Source organism: Saccopteryx bilineata, chromosome 1 (genome assembly GCF_036850765.1).
Source record: "Saccopteryx bilineata isolate mSacBil1 chromosome 1, mSacBil1_pri_phased_curated, whole genome shotgun sequence".
Taxonomy (NCBI): domain Eukaryota; kingdom Metazoa; phylum Chordata; class Mammalia; order Chiroptera; family Emballonuridae; genus Saccopteryx; species Saccopteryx bilineata.
Window position 1 is genome coordinate 132,769,359 of NC_089490.1, and position 12,757 is coordinate 132,782,115.

The 12,757-nt window shown below is 36.9% G+C and overlaps 1 protein-coding gene across 1 annotated transcript in view; it reads right to left on the reverse strand.

The window, feature by feature from the left end:
- PPP2R2A (protein phosphatase 2 regulatory subunit Balpha) overlaps positions 1 to 12,757 on the reverse strand; it is an 87,695-nt gene that overhangs the window by 21,608 nt on the left and 53,330 nt on the right. The window contains exon 3 of the mRNA XM_066267099.1: positions 6,199 to 6,296. Within this exon, the coding sequence (XP_066123196.1) occupies positions 6,199 to 6,296 (98 nt within the window). The remainder of the gene's footprint in view (positions 1 to 6,198; positions 6,297 to 12,757) is intronic.

Consider the following 12,757-nt stretch of genomic DNA (forward strand, 5'->3'; position numbering starts at 1 on the left):
AAGACTAACAGCAGAGGTGACAGTGGCTGTCACAAATGGAAGAGGACATAAGTAGAAGAATGAGTGGTAACTGACTTAGCGGACTACAGAGAGCTGGACCCTTGCCAGGGATTCTTCCTGAAACTTAGAGAGGAATGTTTACATATTATGATCATAACACAGTTCTCAGCATGAACTAAGTACAGTGAGCAAATATGCAATTGAAATTTATGTACTTATTTTCTTTCACTAACCTGTAGCAGAAATTCAGGATTCCTTCCAATTATGGATGTAGGCAACAAACCATAGTATTAGCAACACCTGTGACTTTGTCACTATAGAAATGACGTGTTTTGAAAATCACATTCTACCACAAAAACACATTATTCAATAACGTTTTTTAATACCCTAAAGAACATATTCAAAATAATTTTCTTCATAATCTTATGTATTTCATGCAATTAAAACATTCTTGGCCCTGGCTGGTTGGCTCAGTGGCAGAGCGTTGGCCTGGCGTGCAGAAGTCCCAGGTTTGATTCCCGGCCAGGGCACACAGGAGAGGCGCCCATCTGCTTTTCCACCCCTCCCCCCTCTCCTTCCTCTCTGTCTGTCTCTTCCCCTCCCGCAGCGAGGCTCCATTGGAGCAAGGATGGCCCAGGCGCTGGGGATGGCTCCTTGGCCTCTGCCCCAGGCGCTGGAGTGGCTCTGGTCACAACGGAGCGGCGCCCTGGAGGGGCAGAGCATCGCCCCCTGGTGGGCGTGCCGGGTGGATCCCGGTCGGGCGCATGCGGGAGTCTGTCTGTCTCTCCCTGTTTCCAGCTTAAGGGAAAAAAAAAAAAAAGTAAACGTGCTGGAGTCTTGGGCATCCAGGAATTCTAATTTAGTGGTTTTAGGGTACATCTAGGAATCTGCATTTCAAATCCTCCAGGTGATTCGAGCATTCTATACTCTGAAAAGTGTAACAGATCAAAGGGTGAGTGAAAGATGGAAAGATAAAGCCTGGTAGCTTAGAAAAGAAATCTTATTTTATAGATATACTGCTCATAAAAATTAGGGGTTATTTCAAAATGAATATAAAGTGATAAAGTATCCTCTAATTTTTGTGAGCAGAATTAGGGGATTTTTCAAAATAAATATGAAGCAATAATAATATATCCCCTAATTTTTGTAAGCATTGTATTTTGATTTGGAAGAAAACTGAGATTTTCTTGAATTTCTCATATATACATTTTTTGCTCTTGACAGATGGGCACCCAACTCTTGTGCATTTAGTTCCATATATAAAAATAAACATCTCAAAAATAAACAAACTAATCTCTTATTTACACATGAATCCCTAAATATCAACACTCTTCACAGTTCTTCTGGCTACATAACCTCCACCCCTCAACCATTCCCCACTGCCACATCTAAGCCTGTTATTGAGACTGGCACACAGTTAACACCATGGTAAGGGATGCCGATGCATCACTTGGCACCAGGTCTGTTCTTTCACTTACGTATCAAACTAAATAAGCCCTCTGTATAAGTGACACTGAATTCTATGAAGCTGCATCCTGTTAATTTTGAGTCCCATTCTAGTCTTTCAAAATAAAGAGAATACAATCACATTAACAGTACTAGCAGTCTTTTGTGACAATCATGCTAAGATTTCGTCTATATCCTGTTAAGGAGTTTTAGTGAATAGAGCGTCAAATAGAGCGTCGACCTAGGATAGTGAGGACCCAAGTTTGAGATGCTGAGGTTGCCAGCTTGGGTGCGGGCTCACCAGCGTGAGTGCAGGTTGCTGGCTTGGCTGGAGCCCCCCCCTCCCCCAGGTCAAGGCACACATGGGAAAGCAATCAATGAACAACTAAGGTGCCGCAACAGTAAGATGATGATTCTCATCTCTTTCCTTTCCTGTCTTTCTTTCATGCAAAAAAAAAAAAAAAAAAAGTATGAGAAAAAAATTCCTAGAAAGTCACCAGCAGTCCTAGAAAACAAAACAAAAGCTGTATAACAATCTAGAAAGAATCCAGGAAGAAATAAAAAAAGGAATAACCTCTCTTCCCACTTTTCTCCTTAATTGTTCCTTTAAAAAAAGGGAAAAAAAATCACATCCCACCACATACCTAAATTGTTATCAAAAACATGAAAACAAGTTATTAGGATGAGTCATCTATTTCACATTTGCTAGATATAAAAATTTGTACCCCATATTGGGGTGATCACTGTGTAAGGTATATAAATGCCTAATCATTATGTTGTACACCTGAAACTAACAAAATATAGGTCAACTGTAGTTGAAAAAGAAACTAATTTAAAACATTTGGACTCTTACTATGTGGTGTGATGCCTCAAGGAAATCATTTTACCCTTGTGTTCCAACTACCCTACTGCCCTGCTTCCATCCAAAAAAAATTACTCAAATTTGTTAGTTATAAAAATGCTATTAGGCCCTGGCAGGCAGGCTGACTCAGTGGTAGAGCCATTGGCCTGGCATGTGGACGTCCGGGATTCAATTTTCGGTCAGGGCACACAGGAGAAACGACCATCTGCTTTTTCCTCTTTCCCCTCCCACAGCCAGTGGCTTGATTGGTTCCAATGTATCAACCCTGGACTCTGAAGAAGGCTCCCTGGAGCCTCCGCCTCAGGTGCTAAAAATAGCTCAGTTGTGAGCATGGCCCTAAATGGGCAGAGCATCTGCTTCATACAGGGGTTGTTGGGTGGATCCTGGTTGGGGCATATGCGGGAGTCTGTCTCTCTTATCTCCCTTTCTCTCACTTGTAAAAGAAAAAGAAAAAAAATGCTATTAAATGACGCAGGATCACCAGGCTGACATAGATTTGAACTGAATAAAGAGCCTCTACATGACTACTGGGAATCTCTGACTGGGAGATAGCCAAATGGATAGGCAGCAAGAGGATCTGCCATTTCTGAAGGGCAAAAGAAGTTGAGATGGAAAGGTAGGTTGAAGATGTAAAAGTGTGATGTGCCTGGTTCACTAATGCTACCTACCGTCTGATCTTCTCTTCTAAATTGAGGACAAAAAAAAGAATGAGCAAAACATGGTCTCCACGTAAGTGAAATTTTGCAAGGAATCCTGACAATCTTGAAGCTGAAGGTGAGTGGATGAAGTCAGAATAGAACAAATGCCACTGTGTTTTGCAAACAGCACAAGCACTGTTACCAGAAACTAAGAAATGCTCACTGGACAGGTACCAGTGTATCTGGTATGTACTGTAACAGCTGTGGTTGTTAGAAGACACTGGACGGAAATTTAGAGAAACAAGTTCTAATTCCAGAGCTTTGCTATTAAACTAAGAAATATAATCTTGTATTATAAACTTTTCCTGGGATTTATCTAAAAATTAGAAAGACTATCTCCAAGTTCTTCTCAAAATGCAATGCTATTTTACAGATGCGTATCTCTGATTCATACAATCTAATCTATATGTCAGGCACTGAAATAAAGGTGCCCCAGAGGTGTAAGGTACATACATTTATACTCAATGACATAGACATTGGGTGTGCTGAAGACACTATATTAGAAACTGCAGTATAAGAGAGGGTTTAAAGATGTAGAAAATAAATTAGGTAAAATGCACCAAATTAATATTCAGTAAGATCAAGTTCCAGGGAGAGAGGGTTATTCAATTTTTACCACCATCGTTATTTAATCGATCACTTAAAAAATAAAGGTATTTACACCAAGTTATTCTCAAAAGATATACTACTAATCTGAGCTTCTAGATAATGAATCCTGTCTTGAATTCTTATATCAGTTAAGAATGCTAGATATATGAAAAAGAAAGTCCTTTGTTCCTACCAGTAGCCTTTCTCAAAAAATCAGTCACTTTACTAATTCCTTTTTATAAAAGCATGTATTTTAAATATTAGAGCTTTAGATTGTTCAGTGAAATTTCAGAAAAGAACCACAGGGAAAGATTATTATTTAAAGTTGTTGGCCTTATTTTCCAATAGAAGTGAAATGTGGGCCCTGGCTGGTTGGCTCAGTGGTAGAGCATCAGCCCAGCGTGTATAAGTCCTAGGTTTAATTCCCAGCCAGGGTACACAGGAAAAGCACCCATCTGCTTTTACACCCTTTCTTCTCTACTTTCTCTCTCTCTCTTCCCCTCCCACAGCCAAGGCTCCATTGGAGCAAAGTTGGCCTGGGCACTGAGGATGGCTCCATGGCCTCCGCCTCAGGCGCTAGAATGGCTCTGGTTGTAACAGAGCAATGCCCCAGATGGGCAGAGCATCGCCCCCTGGTGGGTTTGCCAGGTGGATCCCGGTTGGGCACATGCAGGAGTCTATCTGTCTCCCCACTTTTCACTTCACAAAAAATACAAAAAAGTAAAATGTGTAAGCAGTTTCAGTAACTTCATGTTAGACCTTGAATTCCAATTCAATATTATCTCTGACAGCCATTAGGAAAATCTAAGCTACTGCTCTAACTACATTTATTGAACCCCTAAAGGTAAACTTCCTCCATTAAACCTGAGTCATTTTTCACATTTAATTTTGACTTTAATAACAAACCACCTTCTGTAGAAGGTGAAATGACCTCATTCTCAAGGAAAATATTTCTAAATTAGTTTTTAATTAACAACTTAAGATTTTAAAATAACATAGTCTTCATTAAAAATGTAGACTCTCAGAAACCCTCATGTAAGTCCATGCATTATCCTTCAAGACAGAACTGCTGAAGAAGCAAAATTTTAAATGTCTTTCTCCAAAACCTTTCTTTTAAAACAAAAGCATGTAGAAAGTAGAAAGCCACTGATTCTCAGTAAAAAAAAAAAAAAAAAATCAAGGGCAGAGAATGCCTATGGAAAGGCAGCTCTGACTTCTGAATGGCTAAAGTAACATTCCCACTTTGGCTGTCAACACTGAAAAGACACACCAGAAACTGGGCTCTAGTTGTCAGCTCTGCCACTACGTAATCAAGTGTAGTATCCCAACATTTTCACTTGTAAATACAGGGAAACTGGAATGATCTGTATGTAAGGCTGCATTTCAACTCTTTGTTATGTCAATATTCTTATGGTCAGATTTTTAGCTGCTTGAAAGTAGGAACAGGAAACTGACCTTGTTCCCCCATTCCCATAAGAATATCCTCTGTCAAGAAAAGCTTGAGTCTTATTTTCATATTTTCTTCCAACCAAGAATAATAAATAAAAGACATATTTAGTGTATGTGCACCTTCTAATCAGACACTATTAATTATTTCTTTTAAAATTAAATTACCTACCTCACTGGGGTGTTGTGAGGATTAATTCATTAGTGTTTGTAAAGCACTTTGAGATCCTCAGGTCAAAGGCGCTATAGAAGTGCAAAGTAGTAGTATTATTACTAGATTCTTTGCTTATTTAAGGAGTTTCACAATCCTTTAAAACCTAACTCTGTGTTATAATTTAGACATCTACTTGTAAAACCTTGTAATTTATCCACATCACTCTTAACTCTTTTTAAATATATTATATACAGACAGGGGCAGGATGTATCAAAAGTAATTTTAAAGGCTTAACTTTGATGTACAAATAGAGGGAGAGAGTAAGGAAAAATCTACTGTGACAAATTTTGTTTAGATAAAATTTAAGTGAGAAATCTTGTCAAACAGATCTGGAAGTGTGCCTAAGTTTTATACCCCAAACAAAACAAAACCCACTTTAAAAGCAGATTCTGCAATGAGGAATTCCTTTCTTCAAAGAGAAAGGAAACTCTTTAAAAGGGTACTGAGATTATAAATTCCTAAAGTATACATGCAAATGTCATTTAAAACCTTTATATTTAAATCAAAGTAACAGTATCAGTTTGGACTGACATCACAGTAAGTGAGCAACTTTTTATTAAGCTGGCCCCAACTACACAAAAACAGACTCAGGAGTAAGAAGTCACAGCAATTCTGCTTCATAGAGTTTTAAGAGGGGGAAAGAGAGAGAGAGAGAGAGGAGAGAGAGGAGAGAGAGAGAGAGAGAGAGCACCAAAGCTTCAAAATCAGTTAATTTCTTGGATTACTCCACTACTCCCCACCCTTTTCTCCCAATAAATCTTTTTTACACAATTAAGTCATTGTTTTTAAATCAAAATAACACATACAGCTAAGCTATCTCTACCTTAGATATTTTGCTTGGTAAACAGGCATGTCTTTTAAAAACTGCCAATATCCTCTGATGAGATTCTCCTGTTCAACAAACAGCAAACTGTTATTTATACAATAAATCTTTAAACACTTACCTCCTGCTCCTGTTGAAAGATGACGACTCTACCACCTTTATCTCCTGTTGCTAGTAATTCTCCAGAATGATTAAATTCTACTGTAGAAATTATATCTGCTGTATAATTGAAACAACAAAAACAGGATATTAGTTTCTCTCTCCCAACTCACTCTAGTATTAGAACCTAACAGCTTTTTCCTAACATAATCCAAGTTTATATACATAATCCAAGTTTATATCAACCTGCCCTCAGGAATAAAGTAAATCTAAAGCTCTTTCATGAGTACTTTGGCTCACCCAAAATATTCACCCCAGAATAAAACAATATAACATTATTTTAACATACAGGAACACAACAAATAATATACCAGTGCTGTATTAATATTTCACTAAAATCATGAATATAAAGAAATCAGCAACTTTGTGAAACATTCTATGATAGGACCATTAAACATGAATAATTATCATGCTAATTTTCTTAGATACTTTTGACAATCTTTTATGCAAACCCAAAGATGGACTCTAAAATTAAGGCAGATATAACAAAATTGGGGAAAATGTTTAAATATAAAAATAATTTCAGATGAAATTTAAAGTCAATAAATTAATACAGTCAGATTATGACCTCTCAAACAAAAATCTGCAAATGGAACACACTTATACCAGAAATATTCTGTGCTATGCACCTTCAGTGTGTAAAGCTCATCTTGTGGCTCACAAAATATTGCAGGGGCACTATAATCAGTCACATTGCACCCAAACTTGGTGATTATTTCACAGGCAAGTTCAAATAAAATGATCGGGTTTTTTCCTTACTTTCTGATACCAGAGCCATTTTCCTAAGGGAAAAAATCTTAAGTTACAGAATTTGGTATTGAGATAAAGTAATACACTGTGCAATTCATCATTTTTTACTACCAAGTTCTTCACTATAAAGCACTATGCCAAATTAGGAAAGACTCCACCATATGCATTTTAAATAATAAGTTAACTTCTTCAAGGAGGTTTTTTTCCTGGTCTATAATAAACTGACCCTAATCTGTCCAGCATTGAACTTTATAACTTTCTTTTTAGAGATTTTTCCAAGTCCAGCTTGATTTTGGAAAGTTTTGCTTCCTCCATTGTTTAGGTCAGTGGTTCTCCAAGTGTGCGCCCTAGAAGATTTCCAGGTGTGCCCTATGGTATTCCAGAGAAATATGAGCCTGTTGGGGACAAAAAACCAACAGGTTTTTGGAGTTTAGATTTTTGGGGGACAGAGGTGTGGGGAATTGGTTGTAAGCTGACAGTCTGCCCAACTCCCCACCTCACTTGCCTGATTAGGTTGCAAAAGGCTGTTAAGCTGTAGTACTGGATTGTTTACACTAACTAGCCACTCTGTTCCTAGGAAAGACTGACTGGAGGCAAGTTTCTTCGATACTTTGTTTGGTGTCAAGTTAAGATGATATATGTATAGTGGAGGTTTTGGATTGATGATTAAACATAAGGAATTGTCTCTTGAAGCCTTTTGGATTTCTATAAAAAAGAAATATGTGGTAATATCTAAAATAGCTTTGCACATTTTACTACAGTTTTCAACATCTTATTTCTGTGAATTAGGATTTTCTACCCTTAACACAAGAGTAAAAAGAGATGAATTCTTCAATGTACTGACGAGGAAATGAGAGTTTGCCTTTCAAATATATGCCCAAACGTTAAAGAAATTGCTAGGAAACATCAGGCTCATGTTTCTCATAAACACAAGAATGAAAAAACAACACATCTGCGCTGGGACCCTGCCAAATTTATTAAATCTTACTAAGAATGTTATCTACAGATATATAGAAAGATTACATTTTTGTCATTCTTTTTATTTTTAACCCCCTTTTTATGAATTCTAAAAAGCATAACAAAAAAATGTACATAAAAATGTTTTTAATGTCAGAATAAATTTAACTTTGCTGTATTTATTTTACTTAATTATCATAAAAACACACTTGGACTTTTTTTTTAATATTTGACTTAATTATTATAACGTATTTCTCAGAAATTTGTATATAGTGCGCCTACAATTATTTGTAGGATTTTAAATGTGCCCCGACTTCAAAGAGTTTGAGAACCACTGGTCTAGGTCCTAGCCATTTTACCTTCTGAAATTCTGATAATCTGCTCAGTTACACAAGCTCTCCCAAGAAACTGCACTTATTTAAGGGCACACAAAAACAGGCATATAATTTTATAGGGTCTGGACAGCACTTCACCTCCAGGTTAAAAACATTAACCCAGACAGCCCAGCAGTGTTATTAGGTGGAAAGGCCGTTTCCTGTTTACACTGCACGCACATGTAACACACAGGTGTCAAACAATGTACTGGACTACTCTGTAAAGCCAAGTATCAGAAAGTACTTAAAAGACAATCTACTAGGTGCTCTATACTTTACTGACTTCTGTGTGAATAAAGCATTAAAAACATACCCAAGTCCCTGCACTTAAAAAAACATCAGGCCTGACTAGGCGGTGGCATAGTGGAGAGAGCATCGAACTGGGACGCTGAAGACCCAGGTTCAAAATCCCAGCGTCACCAGCTTGAGCCCAAGGTTGCTGACTTGAGCAAGGGGTCACTGGCTCATCTGAAGTCCCCCCTCAAGGCAAGTATGAGAAGCAATAAATGAACAACTAAAGTGCTGGAAATACAAGTTGATACTTCACATCTCCTTTCCTGTCTTGCTTAAAAGCAAAACAAAACAAAACAAAAACCCAGGAACGAATCACAAAGAACACTGTGAAACTGAGCTTTGGACTGGATGTGCTACCGCATACCGGTCAGTGTGCCAGAAATGATCAGTTTGCCTGGATTCTGCAGAGCACCCAAATCTGTAATCTCCAGCTGAGAGCAACCTTTTTACCTCAGTGTGCCATGATGTGCAAAAGGTAAAGAAGCATGGCTCTAGAACAGTGGTTCTCAACCTGTGGGTCGCGACCCCGGCGGGGGTCGAATGACCAAAACACAGGGGTCGCCTAAAGCCATCGGAAAATATAGTTATTATACATTTTAAAATAATGGCTTTAGGCGACCCCTGTGTTTTAGTCATTCGACCCCCGCCGGGGTCGTGACCCACACACAGGTTGAGAACCGCTGCTCTAGAAATAGTGCTCCCATGTTATGCTATTCCAGGGGTCCCCAAACTACGGCCCGTGGGACACATGAGGCCCCCTGAGGCCATTTATCTGGCCCCCACCGCACTTCTGGAAGGGGCACCTCTTTCATTGGTGGTCAGTGAGAGGAGCATAGTTCTCATTGAAATACTAGTCAGTTTGTTGATTTAAATTTACTTGTTCTTTATTTTAAATATTGTATTTATTCTTTTGTTTTTTTACTTTAAAATAAGATATGTGCAGTGTGCATAGGGATTTGTTTATAGTTTTTTTTTATAGTCCGGCCCTCTAACAGTCTGAGGGACAGTGAACTGGACCCCTGTATAAAAAGTTTGGGGACCCCTGTGCTATACTCATACAAGGTTGGCCAGATACTAATCTCTATTAAAAAACAAGAACAACAATAAATCTATTTCTAGAAAGCATTCTTCTAATGTTCTGATTCCAATACCATTAAAAAATTTAGAGTAATGATTGCAGAGTCTACAATAGGGCTGTTCAACAAAAATTTTCTGTTACAGTGGAAGAGTCAGTCCTGTATCTGAACTGTCCATTACAATAATTAACAGCCACATATGGCTCCCAAGTTTTTTATTTTAGTCATATGTGCCTACGGGCCACCATCCTGGACAGCCTAGGTTTAAAATATTTAAGGGTAAACACTAACTTTTATTGAAAATCCAAGAATGCTAGGGTCATGTTCTCACAAACCACTACCAACAAATAGCAACATAAACGAAAGAACAAGAAACTTCTTTTATAGAGAAAAAACAGAATCTTTCTTATGATGAGTAAAAATGTTGTTTTACAGGGAAAAAAAATGCTGTGCTGATCTTATAAAAGAACATTTTTTATATAATAAAAAGGAAAGGCTCCCTTTTAGAACAATAGTTACTGTCCTACAGTAAGTCAACACACAATTTCATACATCCTGATTCCAAAGTATGTAACATAAAAGCAGCATTTAAAAGACACACTCAAATTTTTGGTAAGAAAACTTAACACAATGCTTACTATTAATAAAAACCAAAAAATTTATAGTGTTATATAAAATGGAATTTTTACTTCTTCTAATCCAGGCATGGCCAACATCCGGCCCAGGTAATGAGTTTATGCGGCCCGCGATTAAATTTTTAATATTCCTCGCTACTTTAAAATCTCAGCTACTCAGAAGCGGAAGCATCTTTGATTATTGGAAATCAAGATATTTAAGAAGATAGTGATACAAATGGAAAAGAATTCCACGTGTGACTAATCTAGGGTTAACTTCTGATAATTGGTTGAATGGATTCGCGATACTTTATTTTTTTTAAAAATTCCATTATAAAGATTTACATCTTTTGTACTAGTCTGTACTCAATTTGACGTTTAGCGGTGATGTGAAACCCACATTCTTTTAGGCGGAGTTCACCAGTGTGCACCCAAGGTCAAAAAATTTGTTATTTTTGTGGTCAAGTGAGCTGAATCAAGTGGCATTGTAGCATAGACAATAACTGCAGTTGATAACTGAAAATGTGTCCAGGCTGTTTGTAAAACAAAATAATTGTTTTATTTGTGATATAACCCCTTTCAAGCTCATTCTATTAATTAATAAAATATTGTTTCGATTGATTGCGATAGTTTGGATATTTATATGGTATAATTATTATTTTTAACAGAGACAGAAAGTCATTGAGAGGGATAGACAGGGACAGACAGACAGGAATGGAGAGAGATAAGAAGCATCAATCATTAGTTTTTCGTTGTGCGTTTCAACACCTTAATTGTTCATTGATTGCTCTCTCATACGTGCCTTGACTGGGGACCTTCAGCAGACCGAGCAACCTCGAGCCAGCGACCTTGGGCTCAAGCTGGTGACCTTGGGGTCTCGAACCTGGGTCTTCCGCATCCCAGTCCGACGCTCTATCCACTGCGCCACCGCCCGGTCAGGCTAATTATATTTTTATTAAAATATATTTTTATTAAAATAATACTGTATTATTAAAATTTTTCACTCACATTTATTCATAAACAAATTACATAATAAAATTTTTGTTTACTTAAATGAATCGTTTTTGTATTTAACATTTTTTTTATTTTAATATTTTGTCCAGCCCATGAAAAATGTTTTCTTTCTAATCTGGCCCAGGGCCAAAAACTGTTGGCAATGCCTGTTCTAACCTCTTCTTTCTAATCTAAACCATTAGTACCAGGGTTTCATCTAAAGAAGGTGAAATAATTAATTGCTTGTCTTTGGAGGTGGAATGGTAGTTGGTGACAGTGATGGAAATAACCATAGAACTACATGTTGCTGGTCTGCTTTTACTTCATAAGGCTCATCCTGCCATTCCCTGTTCCTTTCTCTATTCTTATGTGCTATAATATTATAAACAGAATAGAACAAATCAGAGAGCTAAAGGTTAAAAAATGAAACACATTTGGCATAAAAATCAGGAGAGAAAATTAACTATCAGTATATATAAATGGTAGCCATTAACAATAATTACTATGTATTAAGTGACCAAATTATTACTAGCTTTGACATTTTCTAAATATTTCAACTCTTGCATTGTGAGGAACTTTATAAAATTACTCATTGATTTTATAATCCCATTTTTGGGACTATGGCCCAAATAAATAATGTAATAAGAACCAATCAAAATTAATACAGAAATGGTTATAGTATTATCCTTATAATAAAAAAGCTGAACACATTTCAAACATTCAATAATTAGGAAATAAAGAGCGAGTGTTTATAAAGACTTGTGACACGAGTAGCTGCCAGTGTGGTATTCTAGAAACACACAACTTTCACACCTGGAAGAAAACAAACTTATCAAGTCAGCACTTGAATCTCCTTTTTTTACAAATAATGCTTAATTTCCCACAAAACTCTTCCAGGTAAACCAGTATCCTGTCCTTTTCACTCCATTTCAGTAAAAACAAAGATTAAGGAAGAACACCAAAACTAAATACATAAACAAAGTATACGAAAAAGTACCTAATAAAAATGTGCAGAAACTTAACACTTCTTTTTTTAAAAGGGTGAAGTGAAAGACACTAGTAAAAAGTTTTAAATCTGTAATTTGCCTTCTGCTCTGGCCATAAGACAATCTGGATTCATCCTCTCACTATGAATAACTAGAAAACAAACAAAATATACAAGAGATCTGTTTTCAGACAACCAACAACATGGAGTATAGGAGTCTGTGAACCCTTACTAAAAAAAAACCAAACAAAAAAACCCCAAACAAAACAAACAAACAAAAAAACTTATTAAAACAGAGTTGAGTATTAGGCTTAGAAAATATTCAAAGAAGTTTCCTTTAAAGCACCATAAACATTTGGCAGACAAAATTTTTCTTGTTCAAAATTTTCCTGCCAACTGTCAAATAGCACAATTGTCCATGTCCAGAAAATGGTAAATCATCGCACAATTAAGTTAAAGATAATTTACTAGGACAAAT